At 46.9% G+C, this 11,660-nt stretch overlaps 1 protein-coding gene across 3 annotated transcripts in view; it reads right to left on the bottom strand.

Annotated features, from left to right (window-relative positions):
• The window catches only part of LOC102116611 (killer cell immunoglobulin-like receptor 3DS1), a 30,266-nt gene that overhangs the window by 15,101 nt on the left and 3,505 nt on the right, over positions 1–11,660 (bottom strand). The window contains exons 4-9 of one of the 3 annotated variants that reach the window (XM_065534907.1): positions 10,515–10,814; positions 8,565–8,858; positions 6,193–6,243; positions 1,841–1,945; positions 1,764–1,770; positions 1,295–1,510 (exon numbers count right to left, since the gene is read on the bottom strand). In XM_065534907.1, the coding sequence (XP_065390979.1) occupies positions 1,420–1,510; positions 1,764–1,770; positions 1,841–1,945; positions 6,193–6,243; positions 8,565–8,858; positions 10,515–10,814 (848 nt within the window). In that variant the 3' untranslated portion in view covers positions 1,295–1,419. Of the gene's footprint in view, positions 1–550; positions 1,233–1,294; positions 1,511–1,763; positions 1,771–1,840; positions 1,946–6,192; positions 6,244–8,564; positions 8,859–10,514; positions 10,815–11,660 lie in introns of those variants that run through there. The other 2 variants (XM_065534905.2, XM_065534906.1) reach the window with 2 other exon arrangements.

The raw sequence follows: 11,660 nt of genomic DNA, 5'->3' as shown, positions 1-11,660 counted from the left end.
GTTTGCATATAACCCATGTGCATCCTCCTGTATACATGAAATCATCTCTAGATTACTTATAATTCCTGACACAGCCTACACACCATTCCATTTGTGTCCATTCAACATAGTTTTGCTCTTCGAAACTTTGTAGATTTATTCTCTGAATATATTTGATTTATAGTTGGTTCAATAAACACCTGTAAACCCCACAGATCTGGAGGAGCGACTGTGTATTGATAGTATGAAGATGTTGTGTGGACATGTGTCCCCGTGGAGATGAGACTAACAAGGCCTATGACTCTACAGATGTTTCATCTTGGAATGGCTCTGCCAGCTTTCCAGGTCTGCAGAGAGTAAGAATATCACTTGTTCCTCTGATTCATGATCATTGGAACCTCATATATGCTGCATCATTGGATGGAAATTGGAGTCCCAGAGACAAATCAGGCTCCACCTGCTTCCAGAAGCTCAGATTCCAGGGATGAGAACCCAGTGGAGAACATGTGGGGCTATATGGACATAGTAATGATAACACCGGAAACTTTAGGCAAAAAAACAGTCACCTAAAGAATGAGGGCAGACACATTTATTTGAAGAGGAGAGAGCTACATAGAAATCACAACAAATTTTTATAAGGTTTACTGATAACAGAAGACTGAAAAATCGTCTGAGGGGAAGTGGAACAGCATGAGGGAAGGTGGAACAGCATGAGTCTAAGTGCCATGTTAAGAGGGAGCCTCTTGTATGTTGGGAATTGTGAGTTCCTCAGTGTGACTGCAGCCTCAAGTAGGACTAGGAAGTAAGCCAGTTAGGTTGGGGAAGTGGGCAGGGGTCAAGTGAAGGGGAGAATTGTAGGCTAAGCAAAGGAGTGCGTTTTCTCTCCAGCAGGCAGTGGGAACCGCAGACGTTGGTAAGCAAGACAGAGCCAGCAGATTTGTGGTGTGAGGAAGAGCAATGCTCTAAGATGCAGAGTCGAGATTTCAGATTCCAGCTGCTGGTACATTGGAGCTGTGAGGCTGGTTTTGAGAAAGGGCTGTGGTCTCCCTAGAAGACCCCCTCCAGGCCTGTCTGTGGTGCTCCTGGGCTGGAGACAATGATCTGGGCTCAGCATCTGGAAGCTCTATGTACACGCTGGTATCTGTTGGGGGTCTCTTGGGCCTCTGAGAAGGGCGAGTGATTTTTCCCCGTGTGAAAACGCAGTGATCCAACTGTGCGTATGTCACCTCCTGAGGGTCTGGTTTATCAGAGTCCTGGAGAGAGGGAAATGTTGAGTGAGGGAGGGGACTCACATTCTTCAGGACTAGTAGGGAATAAGACTATAACCATGAGGCTATCTCCCTGTTCATTGTTCTGTCCCCAGCAGGCTCTTGGTCCATTACAGCAGCATCTGTAGGAGACGGAAGTCATCAAAACAGCTGGGAGGGCACGTCTGGGTCCTCATTTCATGTGCACATACCAACACACAGGGGGAGGCTGTAGGTGCCTGAGGTCCCTCAGCTGCCAACAGCCAGACTCAGACATTCTGTCTCTCTGAGTGCAAGGCCCATCCCATGAAGAGCTGTCAGTTCCCATCCCAGTGATTCTGCCTCCCACTTTCTGCCTGTCATGGAACCTTCTCCTGGATGTCAGTGGCTGCAGGGACATGAGGATACAGTTCAGAATCAAGCAATGGTCTGTGAGCTGAAGGCAGGGACAGGGTGTCTGGTGCTCTCTCTAGAAAGCTCTGCCTCTGTGGCTCCTGCCTTGGGCCAGAGACCATCCTGCCGGTGAGAAACACACACCTGCGTGCTCCCATCCCTCCTCATCCTCCCTCCTCAGACGGCCCTGAGGTCCCTGGCCTCTGCTTTGTGAGACTTACTCTTTTTGTCGGAGCACCAACGATGAAGGAGAAAGAAGAGGAGGATGGTGAAGATGATGGTGGCCACCGAGTACCTAATCACAATAGGCAGGTGTCTGGTGATACCTGGAGGAAGATGGAAATCCAATGAGAAGCTCACCATAGCAGTTCCTCTTTGTGGATTGTCTCTCATTTCTTGGTTGCCAGGCAACCCCATAAAACATCTCTTTAGGACAAGCACCCACGTGGTGGGAGACCCAGCTTTCTCCTGCTTTCTCAGTTATAGTTTTCATAATAACCACAGAATGTGCCGATGAGACACCTGCTATCGTATGGATATTTGACCCCCCGAAGCTTCACTTTGAAATTTAACCCTGAGTGTGGGAGGTTGGGCCAATCGGGAGGTGTTTGGATGATGGGGGTGGATCCATCATGAATAGATTAATGCTGCCCCACACGACGGGGTTAGCACGTTCTCCCTCTATTAGTACTCTGGAGAGTTGGTTCTTAAAAAGAGCTTGGAAGCTCCATCACACCCCGTTTCTCCCTGTCTTGCTGTGTGATCTCGGTGGTCTCTGCACATGTAGGCCCCCGTCTCTTCTACCAGAGTAGGAGCAGCCTGAGGCCACAGCCAGAAATAGATGCTGGTGTCCTGCCTCTTGTACACCTTGCAGAACCGTGAGTCAACCAATTCTCTTTTCTGTAGAAGTTACCCAGGCTCAAGTGTTCTTTCACAGCCTCAAAAAGGGACTAAGACGGCAACATCCTGAGATCAGGAGGAACGTCCCAGAACAGCCTGGGCTGTCTTCCTGTTCTTCCCAGAGGAGGACGTCATGCAGTGCTTTAGCTCAGTGCTTCCTGTGGCTCCAGGGTACAAAACCCAGGCAGGGCTGCTTTCTGGGTTCCCCCAGCTGCAGTGCAAATGGGGTGACTCCATATGTTCCGAGCAGCTTTTCTGAGCCTTGGGGGACTGGCTCACACTGAAATGCAGGCTTCTGTTGTCACTTGCTGGTTATCTGTTAGTAATGAACCTGCCTATGTCATGTATTCTCTGTGTGTTCTGTCTCCCTGGAGTGACGGTGAGTGATAGAAACTGGCATAGCCCCAGGTGCAGTACAGGAGGTGTTTAGAGTCTTCTCTGGGAAGACTGGACTGGGATTGATACACAGTGAATGTGCTTTACAGTTTCTACAGCTACAACCCTCTTGACTCAAACACATTACATTCAGCAAGAAAAGGAATAACGTAAAATCAAGATCAAAACAGTGAAGTAGAACTGTCATATATCAAACAGCCAGGAAATAATGATGAAGCTCGTGAAGAACGTGCTCCTTTTTGTGATCTCGGGAGTCCTATATTAGGCTGCTGTTCTACCTGAGAGTCCGGAGGAAGGACAACCCCCTCCATCGTCTATTGCTTCGGTACAACCTGTCCTGTGAATTAGTACAAAAGGTGACCAGGAGATGGTGCTGGTGCTGGTCTCCGAGTCCAAAATCTGAACTCCAAAGAGTATTAGTTTTTACCTTCCCACGGTCTGTCTGTGTCTCTTAATGTGATAGGAAGTAGGGGTGAGATGGGGGATTTGGGTGAGGGGGCAAGTTTTATGCCATGAACAGAGAACTTTCTCTATTCCAGGGCCTGTGCTGGTGGGTTCGGGGGCCTTTCATATTTTCCATATGATCTCAGGCTCACAGAAAGCAAACAGGGAAGACGTTTTTGGCTGATTTTCTAATGGATAAGATAAAGGATCAAAGAAGTCATTATAGAGAAACAGAAAAATGATAATTGGGATTGAAGTGCTTTTGTCATTCGTGTATGTTATATTAGATTTATGAGTCTTGTATTTTTATTTTTTGTGATGGAGTCTCACCCTGCCACCCAGGGTGTAGTCCAATGACGCGATCTCGGCTCACTGAAACCTCTGCCTCCCGGGTGGAAGCCATTCTCCTCCTTCAGCCTCCCGAATAGCTGGTATTACAGGCAGGTGCCACCACACCCAGCTAGTTTTTGTTTATTTAGTAGAGTTGGGTTTGAGCATGTTGTCCGGGCTGGTCTTGAACTCCTGACCTCAATGAATCCATCCGCCTCAGCCTCCCAAAATGTTGGGTTACTGGTGTGAGCCACCGTTCACAAACTCCTGTGTTACATTATAATAGGTCTCTTCCTTTGCACCACCCCTCATGTATCAATCAGTCCTCTGGCAGGTATTGATTTACACGTAGGAAAAATAAATCTCAGAAAGAAATTAAACAATTAGGAAAAATCAAACCAGGCAAGCCCTCCCTGCGAAGTATTCTACCTCACATAGACATCTTGTATCCATCCACTTCATTCATTTAGTGTCTAAATACACAACACATTTCACCAGTGGGGCGGGAATTGCCTTTTCCACAGTCTCCTAGATTCCAGTTACGCACCTGGGCCTCCCTTATGTTCATGTCAGTCACTATTAATCATGTAGGGATTCCTAGTTAGCCTGAGGTGAATCCAAGGGCTGTGCGTATAAAACATACACTCCTTGTCCTCCTTAGTTTCCTGTGTGCCCAGTGTGCTCTCTGTCTCTCTTCAGTGGTCTTGTAATTCTCCCCATCTCATTCCCAGCACTTCAGGCAGAGCCTCTTCCTTCCACATAACATTGTTTTCACCTTTGTGCCTTCACAGCTGACTGCTGTGTGTGGAAACTCCTTCCGCCAGTCTTCTGGGGATTTCAGTCTATTTTTTTCATTAAGATCACAAGTACTATTTGATCAGTGAGAACTTCTCTGTGACCTGAAATCATACACACAGCATTATCTGTTATTTAGTTTAAATTCTGGTTGGGTGCCGTGGTTCACGCCTATAATCCGAGCACTTTGGGAGGCTGAGGCGGTCGGATTACTTTAGATTGGGAGTTGGGATAGACTGGGCAACATGGTGAAACATCGTCTCTACCAAAAAACTACAAAAAGAATTAGCCAGGTGTGGCGGCAGGTGCCTGAATCCAAGCTACTTGAGAGGCTGAGGCAGAAGAATCACTTGAACCCAGGAGGTGGAGGTTGCAGTGAGCCAAGATCGTGACACTGCACTCCAGTGTACGGGATAGAGCGAGACTCTGTCTTAATAAAAATAAATAAAAAATAAAATAAATAAATAAGTAAATAAATAAATAGATTTTATGCACAGATATTTCCCAATAGATCAGCCATCTAAAGTTCCACTTGTGCATTCATTTTCTTTCCTCTCGTTTACCCGTCTGCAACGTCAGTGTCCCAAGAGCACAGGCCAAATGCATCCTGTTTACTATTTGTGGAAGACAGGAGAATCCACCCCACCCCAAAAATGTCCCTGTCCTAGCCTTCATACCTTGTGAATATGTGATTTTACATGGAGAGGAGGAATGAAGATTGCAGATGGAATTATGGTTGCTAATCAGCTGAACTGAAAAGGAGGGTATCCTGGATGATATTAGGGAGATGATGATGGATTATCTTGGTGAATGCAATATAATCCCGAAGTCCTTAAAAGATGAGAAAGAAGGCAGAGGAACGTTCAGAGAAAGAGGCGTGGACAAGGAAGAAGGGTCTGAGTGATGCGCTGTGAGACGTGACCAGTCTTTGTGGGTTTTGAGGAAGGAGGAAGGGGACCAGGAGCCAAGGACCGTGGGAGCCTCTAGAAACTGGGACATGTGAAGAGCAGATTCTCGCCTGGAACCTTCGGAGGGAAGGCAGCCTTGCTGTCACCTTGATTTTAGCCCAGTGAGGTGCATTTCATCCTTTGAGCTACAGCACTGTAAGATAATTAAAAAGCCGTTTTGTTTTCATCCACCAATTTTGTGGAAATTTGTTATGGCAACAATAGGAAAGGATTCTGACTGCACAGCCTCAGCATGGGGCCATGGCTGAATGAGTCGGTGAGTCGAAGTGTGCGTGCATGAGCTCTGTTCTCTGTTACTCAAGGCTCTTGCTCTGCTGAGTCAGCCAGGGTTGCCTCATGACCAACAGGAGCTCATTCCTTGGCAAGTGGAACTTCTCTAAAACACCTCACCCTCATTAGATGTTCCCTTCCCTTCCCTCTTTCAAGCCCCCAGGAATTTATCCTCCAGTTAGGAATGCAGGGAGAACAAACACTGCATTTTTCCTGAGAAGGATGTCAGATTTGCAATCATTCTTCCAGCATGTAGGAGGTCTCAGCCGCAGAAGATTAGAGACTAAGAGACTTCACTGAGCCCTGTGCTGGGCCAAGATCCCTTTTGCTTTTGGAGTGTCTGGAGTTCAGAGAGATGGTGGAAGACAGGCCCACAGTCAGAGCTGGGAGGTGCTGAGCCAAGGCTTGTATCCAAGGCTTCCACCTCTCCAGGTTTCCAAAAGTAGAGATTAGAGGGATTCTTTACTCACCGGTTTTGCAGCTTGGTTCAGTGGGTGAAGGCCAACTACTTGAAGGGTTTCCTAGAATAGAGACAGAAGAGAGGTGAGGAAATGAGGGTGCCTGTCCTCTACTCAAGGGAAATCTTTGAGGTTGGTTCACGGCGAACACTCTGTTATCCAACACTGGGTTCTGGGAGTCCTGGGATCCTCTTCTCCACAATTTTTGTATGTGTTGCCCATTGTCTCGAGAGTTTAAGGTATATAGAGAAAATAGGAACATCACATTACCTGACTTAAAAATATGTTACAGAGCTGTAGTAAGCAAAACAGCATGACGTTGGCATAAAGAGAAGAGCATAGAACGATGGAGAAAAATGAAGAACACAGATATAATCTGTGTGTCTACTTTCAATGGCTTTTTTTCTTTTCTTTTCTTTTCTTTTTTTTTGTGATGGAATCTTGCTCTGTTACTCAGGCTGGAGTGCAGAGGTGCAATCACGGCTCACAGCAACCTCTGTCTCCTGAATTCAAGCAATTTTCTTGCCTCAGACTCTCGAGTAGTGGTATTACAGGCGCTGACCACCATGCTCAGCTAATTTTTGTACTTTTCGTGGAGACAGGGTTTACTATGTTGGCCAGGCGGGCCTCGAACTCCTGGTCTCAGGTGATCCACCCACCTTGGCCTCTGACAGTGCTGGGACTGCAGGTGTGAGCCACCATGCCCAGCCAATCCGATGCATTTTGACAAAGGTGTCAAGAACCTACAATCAGGAAAGGACAGTCTTTTCAATAAACGATGCGGGGAAAACTGCTTATCTACATGCAGGGAATGAAATTGCACCTCTACCTCTCCCCATTCACAAAAGTGAAATCAAAAAGCATTAAATACATGAGTTTAAGTCCTGAACCTATGAAACACATAGAAGAAAATATTGGGGAAATGCTTCAGGACATTTGTCTGAGAAAAGACATTTTATTTAAAACCTCAGAAACACAAGTAATCAAAGCAAAAAAATGAACCATAGGGATTACATCAAACTAAGCAGCTTCTGCACTGCAAAACAAGCAACCAACAAAGTGAAGAGACAACCCACAGAATGGGAGCCAATATTTGCAGACTATGCATCTGAGACGGAATTTATAACTGGAAATATAAGAAGTTCATATAACTCAATAAAACAAATAATTTAATTAAAAAATGAGCAAAAGTCCTGAACAGACATTTCTCCACAAATAAAACATATATGTGGCCATCATGTGTATGAAAGTGTTCAGTATCACTCATCATCAGAGAAATACAAATGAAAAATCACAATGAATTTTCATCTCACCCCATTAAAATGGCTTTTATCCATATGACAAGCAAAACAAATGCTGGCAAGATGGTAGAGAAAGGAGAATCCTGGTACCCTGTTGGTAGGAAGGTAAATTAGTACAGCCATTATGCAGAAAAGTATGGAAGTTCTTTAAAAAACTAAAAAGAGGCTGGGCATGGTGGCTCATGCCTGTAATCCCAGCACTTTGAGGTCAGGAGTTTGAGAGCGGCCTGGCCAACATGGGGAAACCCTGTTTGTACTAAAAAATACGAAACGTAGCTAGGCGTTGTGGCGTACACCTGTAATCCCAGCTCCCAGGGAGACTGAGGCAGAAGAATCATTTGAATCCAGGAGGCCTCTGCCTCCCAGGAGGTTGCAATGAGCCTAGATTGTGTCAGTTGCACTTCAGCCTGTTCTACAGAGGAAAGCTCTGCCTCAAAAACCAAAACCAAACAAAAACCAAACAAAAGACTAAAAAGAGAATTTTCATAGTATTCACAAATTCACTATTGGGTTTACATCCAAGGGAAAGGACACCAGTGTATCGAAGTTCTATCTGCACTCCCATGACTGTTCCAGCACAGTTCACAGTAGCCAAGATGTGGAGTCCACCTACCTGCCCATCAGTGGGTGAACGGATAGAGAGAATGTAGTACATACACACAGTGGAGACTACTCATCCATAGAGACAGTAACATCCTGACATTTGCAGTTACATGGATGGAACTGGAGCTCATTAGAAAGATTCCCATTTCTCACCCTTATGCAGGAGCTCTAAAGTGGATCTCAAGAAGGTAGAGAGTAGAATGGTGGCTACCAGAGGCCAGGAAGGGAACGGTGGAAGTCTGTCCTGACCAGTTTCTCCATCTGCCTGGGTGCCTGGAGCCCTGACCACGGACCACCACCCAGGCCATGCAGGAGGGTTTGGAGGTGCCCTCTCTGCCATCTTGTGTCCTGATCCCACCCTCACACCGAAGCTTGGTCTTCTCTCTGAACCTGTCCATGCTTCTCTCCATCATCAGCAGGAAGTTCCTCAGCTATGGCTCTGGGATCATAAGACATGGGACAGGCATGGGGTTTCCTCACCTGTGACAGAAACGGGCAGTGGGTCACTCGGGTCTGACCACTGGTAGGGTGTGGTACGGAAAGAACCGAAGCATCTGTAGGTTCCTCCGTGGGTGGCAGGGCCCAGAGGGAAGTCGGACTGGAATGTTCCATTGATGCTTGGCACTGCAGAGAGACTAAGTTCACGAGCCTCCCCCTCCCTGGATAGATGGTACATGTCAAACGAGTTCTGGGAGCTGCAGGACAAGGTCACGTTCTCTCCTGCCTGAACCGTGGGGCCCGGCTGGGCTGAGAGAGAAGGTTTCTCATATTTACCTGGAAGGAGAAGAGGCAGTTTCTTCAGGGAGGTTCTTCCCTGTCACAGCTCCCCTCACACCTGAGCTGAGAACTCACTCCCCTGCTCTATGACCTAATGCTCTCTCTGTCTCTCACCCTCCACCCCGTCTCTCTTCATGTCTGTTTCCTCCTTCCACCTTCTCTGTCTCTCTAGGTCTCTGACCTCACTTCCCCAGCCTGAGGTGTGTTTTCCCTTTTTGTATTGTTTTCTTCTCTCTGATCCTCCTTGGATTGTTGACTTGATCTTCCTTTTTCTTTAATTCTGAGTTTCTCACTTTCTGTTTTGTTCATAACCTTCTGAACATTTCTATCTATTATCTATCGATCTATCTATCTATCTATCTATCTATCTATCTATCTATCTATCTATCTGCTACCTGTCAATCTATCAATTATCTATCTGTAATCTATATCTATGTATCATTTATCTCTCTATCAATTGTCTGTCTCTCTATCTATCCACCATCTTATATCTGTATCTATGTAACATCTGTCTATTCCCTCTCTATCTGTCTGCCTCTCTGTCTCTATGTATCATCTACGTATCTATGTACCTATCTATGTGTCTATCTATCTCTCTATCTATCTATCGATCTATGTATCTATCATCATCATCATCTCCATGTATCATCTATCTATCAATTGCCATCTATGTATCTATAACCCATCCATTATCTATGATCTACCTATTTATCATCTATCTATATCTATCTATCTATCTATCCATCTACCATCTGTCTCTCTCCATCTCCTTGTCTTTCTCTGCCTGTCAGTCTCTCTAGTTCTATTTGGAATCTCTGCAATCCATCCCCACATCTTTATCTTTCTCTGTCTTTGTGCCCCCGCCTTCAGGGTTCTGATTTTGGAGCTTTTCTCTCCTCCCTTCCATCATTCTCTCCACTCCTCTGCCCTCTCTTCTGTCTCTTTATGTGTCTGTGAGTCTCTCAATCTCCTTCCTCTGGCTCATTCTCTGTGTGTTTATGTCTTTGCTTTTTGATGTTCCTGATTTCTTTTTGATGTCCCTGTGTCTCTCAGGAATCCTATCATATGTGGGGTTATGTGGAATATGAGCCTCAGAATCCAGTGTGGGGACCCCAAGTACACACAGTATACAGGGGTTGGTGTTCTGGGGCCATGATATCCTGGGACGATGACTCTCCACTGTACAGAAGGCAGAGGTGTCAGAACAAACATGGCATCTGTAGGTGCCACAAGGTCTGAGGCCACAGGGGCTGACTCAGGACAGAAATATGGGTGTCCTTGGGTTCTCCTGGTAGAAACGCTTTGTGGAGGTAAAACAGAAATGAAGTTTCTAACCTGTGCCAGGTATCTGAGCAACGTCAGCACAGAAGGACGCCTCTCTCTGGGACATGTCTGTCTGTCTGAGTGTCCCCTTTAACTCTTTCTCTCTTTTCTACCTCCCTGTATGGCCCCTGTGTCTGTCCTCTGTTATGACACGTGGTCTGTACTTGTGTCTCCTGTTTCTCTGTCTCTGTTGGTACAGACCTCGCCAAGTCAGTCTCTCTCCATAAGAATCTCACACTCATCTTCCTCATGACCACCTGGGGCTTCCAAGTCCTGGATCATTCACTCTGTGTCCCAGTGACAATGAGAAGAATGTCCGGACACTCTCACCTGTGATCACGATGTCCAGGGGGTCACTGGGAGCTGATAACACATAGGGGGAGTGAGTGACAGAACCGTAGCATCTGTAGGTCCCTGCAAGGTCAGACGTCGTGGAATTGATGGAATAGTTGGCCTGGGAACCCCCACCGTGGAGCTCTCCAACAAGGTGCAAGGGCTTCTCAAAGGTCACCTCACTGTGCAGAAAGAAGTGCTCAAACACGATATCTGAGGAACATTGTAGGGTGACCGTCTCTCCTGATTTCACCAGGGGACCCGGGAGGGCCAGGAGGGAAGGTTTTCTGTGGACTCCTAGAAAGAGAGGTTGTGAGTTTAGAAGGCGTCTCCCTTTGTCATCATATCCATGGCACCTGGAATGAGTGAGGGTTCCCCTCCCCGCTGTCTGTCTCTCTCCTCCCTCTCTGTGTCTCCCTGTCTTTTATCCCCTGGTGCAGGTCCCTCCATCAGTGTCCCTCCCTCTTCTCTGTCCGTCTGTCTCTAGTAGCCTCGGACGCCCTTCCCACTGGGCTCAGCCTCATCTCTTAGGCTGCTGTATCTGTTTCCCACTAATCTGTTTCCTGCTGTCTATGTGGGGCTGGAAGAGGAACCATGGCAGGCTGCATGTCCAGGCTCTTAGCAGCCTGGTTCAATCTGTTTTGGACAAACTGGAGTCCCTGTCAGGAGGAATGAACTGATCAGTAAGGCAGGCACCAGTGTCCACACCCCCTGTTCCTGGTGGGGATTGGGAGCCTCTCCTGCCATGCCTGTGCCTTCTCCATGGCCTCAGCTTCCACAGGGTGGCTCCTGGTGCTGGTTCGAGGAGCATCGACCTCTCCCTATGTGGATGGAGCCTGGTGGTGGCATCAGCGTCCCACCCTTCCTGATCTCGGGGTTGCCAACGTTCTCCTTGTTTGGTTTCTTTAATTAATTGATTAATTAATTGATTTTTGAGACAGAGTGTCACTTTTTCACCCAGGCTGGAGTGCAGTGGTGTGGTCTTGGCTCACTGCAACTTCTGCCTCCCGGATTCAAGCGATTGGATGCAGTCGTTGGTTTACTCGTGCCCACCACCATGCCCAGCTATCGTTTGGTTTCTTAACTTGTCTTTCACCATGTTCCTGTGTTGGTTTCTTGTTGCTGCGGCAGAAAATTATCACA

The sequence above is a fragment of the Macaca fascicularis genome, chromosome 19 (genome assembly GCF_037993035.2).
Source record: "Macaca fascicularis isolate 582-1 chromosome 19, T2T-MFA8v1.1".
In the NCBI taxonomy this organism is placed as follows: Eukaryota; Metazoa; Chordata; class Mammalia; order Primates; family Cercopithecidae; genus Macaca; species Macaca fascicularis.
The sequence above is the reverse complement of the archived record's forward strand: the minus strand, read 5'-3'. Positions and strand labels throughout refer to the sequence as shown.